We start from the raw sequence: 13670 nt of genomic DNA on the forward strand, positions 1-13670 counted from the left end.
CCTGGGATCATGACCTGAGCCGAAGGCAGACGCTCAACGACTGAGCCACCCAGGCACCCCTTGCTTTGCAGTTTTGCCTAGAGCCTGGCCCTAGGTGGGCTGGATGCACAGGTCTGAGAACATGAAGTGTAGGCTGGGGGAGAGAACTGTGTGAAATCTGGACCTTCCTCTTCCTCCTGGAGTGCACAGAGCCTCAGCCAAGCTCTTGTGCCTGCAGGTGTCACTGTGAAGAAGGGTCAGGAGCTGGTGAACATCTATTGCCCCATCGTGATCTCCAATGCAGGACTCTTCAATACCTATAAGTACCTGCTGCCTGAGAACGCCCGCTGCCTGCCAGGTAAAAGACCGGGCTGTGTTGCTCCTCCGAGCTCCCAACAGCACCCCTCTGGGGCTAGCCTCCCAGCCAGGCTGGTGCTCTTTCTCCTCCTGGCTGCCCTATGACCGCCCTTAAGCAGAACAGGTAAGCACGCACACGCCGTCTCCAGCATCTGTTCCCAGCAAGGCCTCTGTGTTTAGGGGTTGGGAAGCAGCTTCCCTTGTATTGTATCACCCCCAAAGAGCCCTTGGTCCTTATCTCTCACTCCATTCTTGGCATATTTACCCTCTCTCCCCTATAACCTCACCCACTTTGCCCTCTCCTCTTTCAAGGCTCCCTTCCAGGTTGCCCATTTCTAGTTTCTCCAGATCTTAAATCATCTAATAGTTCATGATAGTCGGTAGCATCCTAAAGGAATATTTCTTGGGTTTTCACGAAGTTTGTGGTATGAATCCTGCTTTTTTCCTTAATTTCTCACTTATTTTGAGTGGGAAAGCCTGTTCTGACAGTATCAGTAAGGGAAGCTAAGGCCAGCATGGAGAAGAAAGTCTTGCTATAATTGTTGTGTTTTATTTGGGACCCAAGGTTATACTTTTTTTTTTGACTCTTTCAGGAACCAGCTCCTTATTAAGGCTGAGGCTGCAAGAGGAGTACCCTTCTGGCTTTCTTCTGTCCCTTGAGCTCTGGGCTTGTGCTTGAAATCTGGGGCCCAGATAACACTTAATGCAGTCATCTCCTCTGCTAGGCTGTGTCCAAAAATATAGAAGTCTGATTTGGGGGGCGAGGAGGCATAGCTATGGGTGAGGGCTTCCTTGGTAAGTCTGTGTGAGAGGCTTTCCCTTTGTCATTGCACATGATCCTCATTGCCGCCTGGGAGAGAGATGTCATCATCCTAATGTTTATGCAGGAGGTAGAGAAGTGAGGTGAAGTGACTTCCCAAGGCCACCCAGGTGAAAGTAGCAAAGCGGAGATGAGAACACTGGTGTGTCTGACTTGAAAGTCTGGGCTCTTGGCCCCCTTTGGACTAAGGAACATGGAGCTTCCAGAGAAAAGGCCTCACTAAAAACGGCAGGAGAGCAGGCCAGCCCACAGGGAACCGAGTAGCCGAGCCAGAGCTGAGTGAGATGTTACCATTTTGAAATGGACTTTAGGATATCACATAACCAGAAGCTGCTGGTATGATCTGAGGATAGGAGGCTGGCTGGCTAGGAGGGTAAGAGACGGTTCTAGATAAAGGCCTCTGGCTGGGGTGGGAGGTGGAGAGTGAGGAACAGCTCCAGATGCGGTTGGGGTGGAAACCATGGCCTTCAGCAGTACATGGAGGAGCCCAGAGAGCAGTGGGAAGGAGCTCTCCACTCCGGAGGGTAGGCTTGTGGCTGCTCTGGAGGAGCTGAGGAAGGTGGGCAGCAGAGTAGGTTCAGTAGAAAAGTGATGTCCTAGGTTTCCTCACGGGGGAGAAGGCAGGTGGCAGTTGTGATGATCTCTAAGATATGAGCTGTGTTTGACCAAAAATCAGCCTTTTCATCTCTTTGCCTCACTTAGCTGGGCCTCAGCCAGCATCCGCTGCCAGCAAAGGCCTCCCTTCCCTCACACTGTGTGAGCTGAGTGAGGTGAGGCTGACTGGCTGGTAGCAGGGCAGCTGGACAGGGCTATGTGGACTGACAGACTTTGCCTTTGGTACTTCCTGCCCCCCTGTCTCCTGGTCTCCCAGGACCTCTGAACCCTGGCCCTGTCCTCTGATGCGGTCCCAGTGCCCTCCCCGTCCCTCCACCCCTCCTCCCCCGGAAGCCATGTTGCCCTCCCTTCACTATCCAGTTCCGGTTACAACGTTTACTGCTTTTATGTCTCTTATTTAATGGCACCAGCCCCACCTGGCTAAAAAAACAATTGTCCCGCTTGGATGGGGAGTTAGAAGCTGCCTCAGATGAATCCCAGTTTGAGAACATTTCAGGCAGTGGCAGTGAGGATGCTTAACTCAGGAGACCCCAGGTGCTGGGACTCCTTTGTTTCCAGCTGCTTTGGGGGTAGGGATTCTCGTGGGTCTGTCTACCTCTCAGAGAACCAGGTATCTGGGGGCCTCTGGGGCTGGGGCAGGCAGTGCCAGTGGCCGTCAAGTGTGGAGGAGGGGTGGTCAGGCAGAGGGAGCCTGTATGAATGGGAGCACTTTTAATTCCGCTGCTGAGCCTCGAGGAGGTTCCTGGGGATGGTTTGGAGGGGAAGTTGTTTGAGTGGGGAAGACTGGTCCGACGGTATCAGCAAGGGAAGCTAAGGCTGGTGTGGAGAAAAAAGCCTTGATATCATCGTTGTGTGCCTGATTTGGGGCTCAAGGCTCTGGTGTTCTGCCAGGGATGTGGTTCCCGGATCACATCCCTCTAGTTGGAGAAAAAGGAAAGGAGGGGCTGGGTGGAGGTAGTTGCTATTCTTAAGGGCCTCGGAAGACCTACAGGGTCTCACTCCTGGGCACCCCCCCCATTTTCCCCATGAACAGCCCCACTGCACTTGGCAATGGGGAGCTGGCAGTGAGGTCAGCCCCAGACGCTGGGACGCAGGCCACGGCTGCCCCTGCGGCTCCACAGCAGCCCTGGGCGCCCTCCTGTGGCTCCGGAAGCCGGCGTTCCCCTTCCCTTGTCAGCACGCGCCTGCGGGCCACCGTTATCTGCCTCACTTTCCGCCCACAAGTGGCCTCTTTGGCATGACAAATTCTATGCTCACCCGACACAGAGCACTCAGTTTTTTGTAGCCTCTATGGGGAAAGCCACCTTCTTTCAGGAAAGCCGCCTTTCCAGTAGACAGGCGTCGTATCTGATTCCTTGTAGTGTCCCCAAGGCCTAGCAGAGGATTCGGCACATTTTAGGTCCTCGACAAATACTAGTTCAACAAATTAAGCAGAGCACCCAGTGGCCTCAGGCAGGTGGTGGTCCTGGGAATGGGAATGAAGGATAAGACTTTGTGGGAGCCATTTCCAGAAAATTGGTCTGGGGTCATTTGTTGAGAGGTGGGGAAGCCCAGCTGCTTGTCTGGGGACATCAGATGGCCCTCAGAGAGGCTGTCACCTTCCTCCATCGTGCTCTTCCCTCCTCCCCTACCTGAATCCTAAATGCCAGGTGTCAGTAATGTGGTTTGCATTTATTCATCTGCATTGCTTACCATTTTGAGGTCTTGTACTCCCTGTACAGCGTGAGGAATTACACATATTCGTTCACTAGATGGCCCGTATTAAATGTAATACGGAAATCAAGGCTTATAACAAAGTAGTGTTCATACGGGTGGTCTGTATAGCGTGGAGCCCAGGAATCCGCTCATAACTTCAAGCCATTAGGGGAAGACTGGAGGCAGTGAGCCTGGGACCGTGCTGTAGCCCTGGGCCAGCTTAGGGAAGCTGGGCCTCCTGGGCTTCTAGGGACACTTAGAGCAGAGGTGGGAGGAGGCAGATGAGTGGGAGCCTGAGGCTGGGTTCTTCACAGGCAGGAGACAGAAGAGCAGCACCCCCCGCCTTGCCCCCCCCCCCCCCCCCCCCCCCCAAGTCAGTGTTGAAATAACAGTTGTAAAAACGGCCCGGGTGCTAGCCGGCCGCCGAGGGCAAGGCTGCGGATAAAGTGAGCAGGCATCCGCAAGTCCGGGGGCAGGGAGCGGCCGCCGCAGCCACAGTTCCCGCAGCCCTGACACTTTGGCAGGGGTGAAGCAGCAGCTGGAGATGGTGCGGCCTGGCTTGGGCGTCTTCGCCGTTTTCATCAGTCTGCGAGGCACCAAGGAGGACTTGGGTCTGCAGTCCACCAACTACTTTGTCTACTTCGACACAGACCTCGACAAAGCGTAAGGCGTGTGTGCCCATGGGGGGACAGGGCGTCAGCACGGGCCCACAGCCCACAGGGCTCTTGCTCCCTCCCTTGACGCTGGACAGTCAGCAGCAGGATATGGACTAGGCCTTAGCTTCATCCCTGGGCGGGGGGGCGAGGGGGGTGTCCCTGGGGGCGACCTGTCCTCCAGGCAGTGCCGGTGACAGCGAGGCCTGGGGGTCGGCAGCCACGCTCCTCGCCCCCAGGATGGAACACTACCTCTCGCTGCCCAGCGAAAAGGCTGCAGCACACGTGCCCTTCCTCTTCATCACTTCCTCATCAGCCAAGGATCCCACTTGGGAGGACCGGTTCCCAGGTGGGGCTTTGGGTCCTGGGGGGTGGGAGCGGGAACAGGGAAGGGGCCTGGCAGGAGTGACCCTGGCTCTGTGTCCCCAGACCAGTCCACAGTGATCGTGCTGATGTCCACCTGCTATGAGTGGTTTGAAGAGTGGCAGGAGGAAGCGACAGGGAGGCGGAGCAGCGACTATGAGACCCTCAAAAACTCCTTTGTCGAAGCCTCCCTGTCAGTTGTCACGAGGCTGTTCCCCCAGCTACAGGGGAAGGTAGGCGGGTAGACTGTGTGCTAGTGGCAACAAACCTCTTGGTGACATTTCCTTGTCTTTGGGGGAGGGAAATAAAGCCCGGAGACAGCGAAGCTCAGGGAAGGGCAGGGAACCCATGCCGGCAGACAGCTCAGTCAGGGAGAGCAGAAAAGGGAGGACAGGAGGATCTCACAAGGCCCCGCGCCCACCCTTTGGCTGCCTTTTTTGTCTCCTCAGGTGGACAGTGTGGCCAGAGGGTCCCCACTGACCTACCAGTTCTACCTGGCTGCTCCCCGGGGTGCCTGCTACGGGGCGGACCATGACCTGGACCGCCTACATCCTCACGTGATGGCCTCCATGAGGGCCCAAAGCCCCATTCCCAACCTCTACCTGACAGGTACACAGACTGCCCCATTTCTCCAGGGCCTGAGACCCTGGGCTTCCCTGTCACCCCAAGTACTCTGTTCTGTCCTCAGGTCCTACTGTCCCCTGCAGCCTTCCACATGGGGATGGGCTGCCCCAGCAGACTGTGGCCCCTGGTCCCGATCTAAAGTCATCTCTGGGTGGCCTAGCCTGGAGGGATGAACATGAGGAGCCCTTGCCCCCCACCCCCCGTGGAAGGATGCTCATGGGCCTCTGCTCTTGTCTCCTAGGCCAGGATATCTTCACCTGTGGGTTGATGGGGGCCTTGCAAGGGGCCATGCTGTGCAGCAGCGCCATCCTGAACCGGAACTTGTACTTAGACCTTAAGAAGCTTTACTCAAGGATCCAGGCACAGAAGAAGAAGAATTAGTTCAGTAAGCAATGAGTTTGAGGAATCCCACCGGATCTCTGGCACAGCCCTTGATTTAGCTATGTCTTTCTGTACCGGTTCCCTCCTCACATAAAGCACTCTAATTTGTTTCTGATTTCTGACTAGAGGTCTGACACACAGGTCACAGTCCTTAGATCACAGTTCTCAAGCTGCAGCTCTTCCAGCTGGGCAGGTGGTGAGCTCTCAGACCTCTAACGTGTTGTCCCTGCTAAAAGGCCCGGTGTGGGCCAGTGACTTGGACAGCCTGTCTTGTCAAGCAGTGCTTTGCATACACACTCCCACACCTCCCACCTCTGAGCAGTCAGAAGTCAAGTATCCTTTTGGTCAGATGGCCGGAACCTTCAGTGCTGGCCAGCTGCAGCAGCTCGGTCCGGCCGTCTCGAGGCTTCTCCTCTTCCATTCTCCACGCGGTGCTGCAGCAGCTCCACGCTACTGAGGGTAAAGGGTGCCTGAAGAGGTTTAGTCAAAACCTGGGCATGGTTTTGCTTGTAGTCCCATAGGGTCAGAGGCCCCCAGATCCCACTTTTGTTGGTTCCAAGGGCTCTTTCAGAGGGTGGGGAAATGCCTATGATAGGCTCAGTGTGACTGACTGAAGACATTAGTCAGCCAAGTATATGTTAGAATATCCAATTCATATACAGACAGGCCCTAGGTTGGTCTTCCTTATTTCCAAGGTGACGCTGGGTCTTCAGTGGGCCAGCACCAAGACACCCTCATGGAGCTCAGTACTGAGCCTCAAGGTTTATCTTCCCAAAATCCACAGCAAAGGGTGACATTAGCAGTTGAGGCACAGGACTGAAAAGATGACTTCATTGGGGTTGAAGCAGGCTGAAAGAGCATTCCTGGCCAAGGGTATAGCAGAGGACAATCACAGAGGTAACTGGAAGACAAATCAGCCATCAGCCAGCTACCTCCTAGACCCAGAGGTAGGAAGGAGTGGGGCTGGAAATCAGGATCAGAATGTGGAAAGCTACAGAATGTGTGCAGAGGCCTGGGATGGGGTTCCTGTTTATTGGTACATATGTAGGGATTAGATGGGAAGGTGAACAAAGGCTTTTTCACTTATATTAGACCTTATTTCTGTCAATCTTATTACCATTTTAATAAATTTAATCATTTTATAGCTTTAATATTTGAAATTTATTTTGGTTTCTTTGCAATGATACAAAACTACATTGAAATAGCATTCAAAGAAGCTCAGTAAAACATTATGTACTGAAAAATACTTATCATTAGACCAAATAAGCTTTAAAAAAATAAAAGTAATAATTATATAGTTAAGTTAAAGCTGAAAATATAAAACATTGCAAAACAGTGGCACTCTACTAATTGGGTAAACAAAAAAGGGAAACACATTCAACAATCATTTATTAACATGAGAAACTTCTGAATTAAAGGAATATCTATGAGTGTGAAGAGGCTGGCTTTGTTGGCAGCCTGAAACTACACAGCTCAGACCCAACACCGTTACAGAGGAGTTTCTCAACTGGGACATTTAGGAAATTGACATGAGACTTGTGGGACTAGCTGAATTGAGATTCAGTCCTTCTCTGGATGAACAGTTAAATGGAACCTAAAAATCTCTTCCCAACCCTCTTCCTTAAACAAGGCAGTGTCAAAGGCAACCTTCCCAGCAAGATTTTTCAGAAACAGCTGGCCGAACTATAGGGTCTGGTGTCTGGTGTCTAAAATACTCTCCTCCCTGTTCAAATGATTCAGAACATGTGCAAAGCGTGCTAGCTTTCACCACATATAAATAACAGCATTATGTATCATGTTACCCTGTAAAAACAAGGAGCAGGCTTCCTTTTTTTGATTTAAATGACATGAAGTAGAGAAAAAAATGAGAATCACCATCAGGGGAATTATAGAGGTTTATAATTCTATCACCAAATGTTTCATTAAAAGCCATCATGGGAAAAGAAATGTCAGCATATACATATAGCTGATTGTCAGGTCTTTCTGAGTTGTTACAGCCTTTCTAGATAAACTGGCCTTCACTCTCCACAGAGTCCAGAAGTGGATTCTTTAAATAATTCTTCTACTCAGTAATCTGAGATCAGCTATTCGATTTCCATTTTTTCTTTGCAGAGGGGAAACAAACCCCTCTATGGACATCCATGACTAAAGCATCGATTCCTCCTAATAGAAATCACCCTGCAACCAAAAGCTGGGGCAGGAAAGCAAGCACATAGCTGTATGGATAGGGGTGCCTCTCATGGCTCCATGTGCTTACCTGCCCCCCCACCCCCCCACCCCCCACCAAGAGATGCCTTAGCCAGCTCATCCTCCTCCACATCATCTCTAGAAAACCGGCTTCCAATAGTTTATCTTCAAAAGGACACTACGGAGAAAACAAGTTTTCCACTGGTGTGAGAGATTTCCTTCAGTGTAATTTCTAAAGCGAAACTTAAATTCTATCATACTTCTTTAGCACAAGATACAATACTTCTCGGATGCTCAAAAAATGGAACTATGTGGACTCCACAGAATACTTATTTTGCATCCACTTGATGCAAACCACCCTCTTGGTTCCTGAAACCAACCTTTCTGCTCTCCTCCCTACAAGCAAAATCCATCAAAAAGGGACAGCAACCAGTAGCCAGGAAGAGCTGTGTGAGACACCTAAGTCACATTCCTATGTCCTGAACAAAGAAAATGTCTCCTTGACACTGAACTCCTGAAGTACCTAAGGAATGTCATTATACTGTAGGCAGATACACAGATGGTGCCAAGGGCACTCCTGTAAGCAGCTTAGTTTTTTGGGGAAGAGACCAGATAGAGACATCAGATAATGTCTGCCCCCCTTTTTTTCTTGCTGGAGTTGCAAAATTTGTGACTGGCATTATTAAGTTAAAGAGTAGAATGGAGGGGCGCCTGGGTGGCTCAGATGGTTGGGCGTCTGCCTTCGGCTCAGGTCATGATCCCAGGGTCCTGGCATCGAGCCCCACGTTGGGCTCCTGGCTCAGCGAGAAGCCTGCTTTTCCCTCTCCCTCTGCCTCTCTCCCTGCTCATGCTTTCTCTCTCTTTCTCTGTATCTCTGTGTCTCAAGTGAATAAATAAAATCTTTAAAAAAAAAAAAAAAAAAAAGAGTAGAATGGAAAGAGCCAACCCTGTGTGGTGGGGGCAGTGAAGAAGGTGCCTGGAAAAACCTGAGCTGGGCCCTGAAGGAACATTTGGGGGAAACGGGAGAGAAGAGAAGGGAGTGTACTCTAACCAAAGAACAGTCATGGGAAGCCAGGGAATGGAGGACACAGCAAGAACAAAAAGGCACGGAAGCCTAGATGGGCCTGACAAGAGGAGCCTCTGGCCTGGATAGGACGCAGATCTACAGAGGCCTGAACGCTGGAGTCTATAAAAGCTTGATTCTCTAAGCCATGAGAGGTAGACAGGGGAACCGTGATTTTATGGAATGCTAGGAGAGCCTGAGAGAAAATTCCCTAGATAGAGGAAAGCATTATGAGGTTGGTGCACAGGTAGAGAGAATGATGCCAAGAGCATTCATTCATTCCTTACCTCCATAAATCTCAAGTCAAAGCCATGCTCTGTTTTAAGCAAGGTGCAAGATAATGTGACAACAGGCTGGTCCCTTCTACAGAATGGCTTCCTCAACAGCACAGAATTCATCCCACTGCCCTCACTTCCCACATTCTTTGTTTTTCCCTGAGATCAGCTATTTGATTTCCATTTTTTCTTTGCAGAAACAACTCTCTCTAGGCTATAATAGGGTAGCACAACTAGAGCAGATTTAAGGAAAACTTCAAGCCACAGCAGGATCCAAGACACTACCTCAGCTACCCCTGAATTTCTTAAATTTTAATAACGTCTGACATGGGGTGGGAAGAGAATTTTTACTAATTACCCTTGGCATTTTATATTGGATGAGAGAACCATTTACTAGATTAAGGTAAAAGAGAGTACAGTTCGTTTCTGATTACAAGTCTATTTTGTCTATTTTAGGCAACAAAGGCAATGCAGAGTTTGTGGGAAACCTTCCATAAAAGCCCTTTGAAATAATGCAGATCAAAACCAAAAACCGTCCTGCACATCTTATGCGAAGCCTGAGCTTACCCTATTTTAAAAAGTTTGTTACAATTATGAGTATAGAAGAACAAAGTATTTCAATAATCATAACTGTATTTTTAAAAAATCTATAATGGGAACCATGGCTTTACAGCTTTACTCCCAGAATCCCCAAGTTCAGTCAGGACAACCAAATGGAAATTGACTTTGTCTTAATATGAAAATATCGGAAAAATGTGAAGGACTTATGCTAGACAGGTTGGACTTACAGGCAATAAAGCACTTTTTAAAAGCTGTTTTGGTTTGCTGCTGGAGCCTCTGAAGAGAGTTATGTGTTAAAGTAGCCCTGTGCCCGTCAGCATTCACCTCTTCATCTTTTGTAAAGGGCACATCCCCCCAAAGTAAGAGGCCTTGGTACAAGAACACCTCATCCTGCAGAGAGTTTTCCTAGGTCTACAAAGATAAATAGTGGTGGGACAATGCTCTTTTCAAGGGATAACTACTAAATGGCCAATGCCCAAGGGAAGGCAGTCAGCAGCAGTAGCCTGCCTGGGGCTGAGATCTCCCTTTGGTCACAGCTAGCTTCCCACATGCTCTCTCTATTCACAATCAGAGGAGGAAAGGATAGAAGACACCAGGAGAGATAACGGGGACACAGGCGTACAAGGTCACCAAAGTGCAGGTGCAAAAATCAAAGCAATCCCCCCGCCTCTGCCTGCCCAGACTTGCCACCAAATCCTAGAGGAGGGGGTGTCTCTTAGGTCACAGTACTTTTTTTCTTCATTTCTCTTGATTTAAAAACAAATCAGCAGGGAGGACAAAGTTCTCAAGAATGGAAAAATCAAATCTGAAACAAGAGCAACACAATTCATTGGTAACATTAATCTCCTTCCAGAGCAATACACCTCAATGCTATGATCTTAGGGGAAAAAAGATCTTATCGGGACGCCTGGGTGGCTCAGTTGGTTAAGCGTCTGCCTGAGACCCTGGGATCCAGCCCTGCATCAGGCTCCCTGCTCAGTGTGAAGCCTGCTTCTCCCTCTCCCTCTGCCCTCTTCCCCCTGCTCATGCTCTGTCTCAAATAAATAAAAATCTTTAAAAAAAAAAAAGTCAGTTTGAAATCAAACATACACTAGAATGATGCACACTTGGTGGAAGGAATATAGGAATCTTGGCTTCTGCTTTGTACCATTCTGTATTGTTTTTAATTGTTTACATGTGCATTTTTTAATTAGGAAAAAAAATGAAAGGAAAACAAATGCTTAAAGTCAATTATCTGGAAAGGTACTAGGCCAGGGCTAAATTGTGAAGCTGACCTACTGGGCTAGTTAGCAAAGGTGTTCAGAGGGGCTTATTCTGTTGCTGGCATGAACTGTACACGTGAACTGTGTTCCCTGTAGAAGTCTTGGAATAACTCACAGTCAGGCCACCAACCACTTTTTACCAATGTCCTGACTGTCCCCACACAGAAGGGGAAAGGAGGGTGCATGCTGGCAGCAAAAGGCAGTGGAAGTACCCTGTTCCCACTCAGACAGGCTGCCTTTGGGGAGTCTTGCTCAGCTCCTGCACTGTGGGGCGGAAGGAAGCCTCTGCTTTCTGGCAGGCCTGGGTCGGCCGCACTCAAGAAACCTAGTCCATGGTGCTATGGGCTGATCTGGGGAGTTGGAGGCCTTTATGTTTCTGGACTTATTTGTATGCAGGGAGTGTAGTCTAATGCTTCACTACCTGACGCATCATTCCTCAGCATTTGGCATCACCTAGGAACTTCCTAGAAATGTAGAAACATAGATTCCAACCAACATGTAATGATTCAGATTTTGCTTTTTCATCACAATTCCCAGGGTGGTTAATGTGCCTACTAAAATTTGTGAAGTGCTGGTTCAGTGCAAAAAGCACAAGACAGGTGCCTAGGGACTTGCCATCAGGTCTTGATTTTGCCACAAACTCGTAGTAGGAACTTCGGGGGGAAAAAGCATGTTTCTGGGCCTGACTTTCCTCATCTGTTGAGGGAGGGAGCTGATGTAGAACACATGAAGGCCTCTTCTAGCTCTCATGTTGCAGACATGTATATAATGGATGTCTCTGCTTTGTGGTCCGCAAAGGGCGGGGCAATGGCGGCAGCACCCCAGAATCAGCTGCTGCCTCTTTGTCAAATGCAAGCGCACTGCTGGACCTGAGACTGCATATCCCTCCCGCACACCTGGGGCTCCCTTCCTTACCTTCTGGTCCAAACGCTGGTAATCACTGGCCTTTGGGCGCCGAATGACTTTAGATCTTTTTCCTTCTAGGACAAAAGCAATAATCTGGGGAAAGGAAAAAGAAAGTAACAGGTGATTCTACAATAGCATATTTCAGTCTCTAAAATCAGCGGTCACCACCTAGTAGTACATTTGTTAATGACCCTGACAGTGAAAGAGCAGTACAACCACAAAGAGGCCTCTTTAAATTATAAGTTTTCAGGAGGACAGGGCCTCCAGTTACATCAGAATCTTTTATACTGCCAAACAGGAAATGACAGATGAAGGAAGACTGTTCTGGGCTTTAGCTTGCGGGAGTCTGTGTGATTTACTCAAGAGCACAAAGATCTGCCAACTGCGCCCCAGACAGCTCTAGGATAAGACACTCCTTTTTTACTTAGAAGCAATAATTATTTCTTATCTGCAAATGTACTTTTTCTCCCCACACCTTGTTTCATTTTAACCTTACCACTTTCACATCTGAGGTTCCTGTGTGATGAGCACTTGGATGTAGAATAAGGAACACACCATTCTTATTAAATGTCTTCCCTCATTCCTCACAGCCACAGGCATACTGACATCATGAATTGAACTCTCCAATTTTAACCAGGCTATAGAAACTACTAAATTCTTAGGGCTCAATAAGAAATGCAATCATTTTGTCATCAGAGTGGTTGCTAAGCAACACAGACACTACTCCACACCAAACCCTGCTATAAGATGAGTGTATCCATGCAATTTCTGGCCATTCTTCTAATCAGAAACTCAACTGATTGTAGAAGATAGTTTCTGGGCTCTCTGCTGTTGATGTCAAAGACTATGTAACCACTCTTTCTGCCATTGCAGATGGAAGATAAAAGCTTGGGAAAAGAAACTAGAGATGATGCACAATCTTCAGAGTGGAAACAGGAAGATAAGTACTCTACTTACAAACTGTCAGGTACTCAGGTTCTCTGAGGCAGTAAACGATCTAAGTTTAAGATTATGGGAGGAGACCCCAATTTAGGTCAGATCATAATAATGTCCTCACTTGGCACCTAATGCAGCAGCAGAGGGTACTCAAAGGAATCTGACATGGAAGAAGATGATTTATAAAATGAGAGTAAAGAGCCCTAGCAGAATCTGAGGAAAAACTGAAATCTGTCTTAAAATCCCCAGTGCTCACAGGCAGATGAGTGAGAGATACTGGCCCACACACCAAGCTTTCAGGGTGGAGGAAATCCCATTCCTCTTCTTAAGGCAATTCTTGACTTACCTTCCGTTTGTTGTGATAGGCAATGTAGAGGACAGCAACAAGAATGGCTGCAGTCACCAGATAGGCAAAGAAGTGGCTGCTCTCTGCACCAGCACTTCCAAGATTGTCCTTAAAAGGGTCACCATTCCCTCTACCCATGGAATCCAAAAGTGTCCCTTCACGGTTCTCACTGGAGGCAAGGCCAGGCATTTCTTTCTCTCCTTTGGATGGTGAATCTTCTTCAGGCTCTGTATCCCCTTCCTTGGCCTTCTTGGGCTCCACATCTGTAAGCTCTGAAGACTTGCCTTCTCTCTCCTGCTGTGGAGAAGTGGGTTTCGAGTCTAGTAATACTCTGTCCCCAGATTCACTTCTAAAAGCATGCAGAGAGGCATCTTTGTCAGCTGGTATGTTTAAGTCAGGCTTGGTGGGCTCCTTGTTATCAGAGGAGGGGTTGGAGACCAGCTTGTCAGGGCCTTCTCCCTTGGACTGCAGCTTGAGCTTCTCCCTGTCATGGCCATCTCCCGTGGACTGCGGCCGGGATTTCTCCTTGTCAGCGCCTTCTCCCGTGGACTGTGGCTGGGATTTCTCCTTGTCAGCGCCTTTTCCCCGGGACTGTGGCTCGGCCTTCTCCTTGGCGGGGTCGTCTCCCGTGGGCTGCGGCTGGGCCT

The 13670-nt window shown here is 49.2% G+C and overlaps 2 protein-coding genes across 2 annotated transcripts in view; one reads left to right on the forward strand and one right to left on the reverse strand.

Annotated features, from left to right (window-relative positions):
• The window catches only part of RETSAT (retinol saturase), a 14380-nt gene extending 6485 nt beyond the window's left edge, over nt 1–7895 (forward strand). Inside the window, 6 exon segments of the mRNA XM_035001176.1 lie at nt 218–337; nt 3991–4129; nt 4359–4468; nt 4549–4715; nt 4932–5091; nt 5348–7895. Coding sequence (XP_034857067.1) covers nt 218–337; nt 3991–4129; nt 4359–4468; nt 4549–4715; nt 4932–5091; nt 5348–5487 — 836 coding nt within the window. The 3' untranslated portion in view covers nt 5488–7895.
• A 1872-nt stretch (nt 7896–9767) lies between these two features.
• TGOLN2 (trans-golgi network protein 2) lies at nt 9768–13668 on the reverse strand (the record flags this gene model as incomplete). Its single annotated transcript, XM_035000546.1, has 3 exons — nt 9768–10378; nt 11751–11834; nt 13024–13668. Coding segments are annotated over 3 exons (735 nt in total), but the record flags the coding sequence as incomplete, so codon positions are not given.
• Between the last annotated feature and the right edge of the window lie 2 nt (nt 13669–13670).

Source organism: Mirounga leonina, unplaced genomic scaffold (assembly GCF_011800145.1).
Source record: "Mirounga leonina isolate KUSES-001 unplaced genomic scaffold, KU_Mleo_1.0 Mir_125, whole genome shotgun sequence".
Taxonomy (NCBI): Eukaryota; Metazoa; Chordata; class Mammalia; order Carnivora; family Phocidae; genus Mirounga; species Mirounga leonina.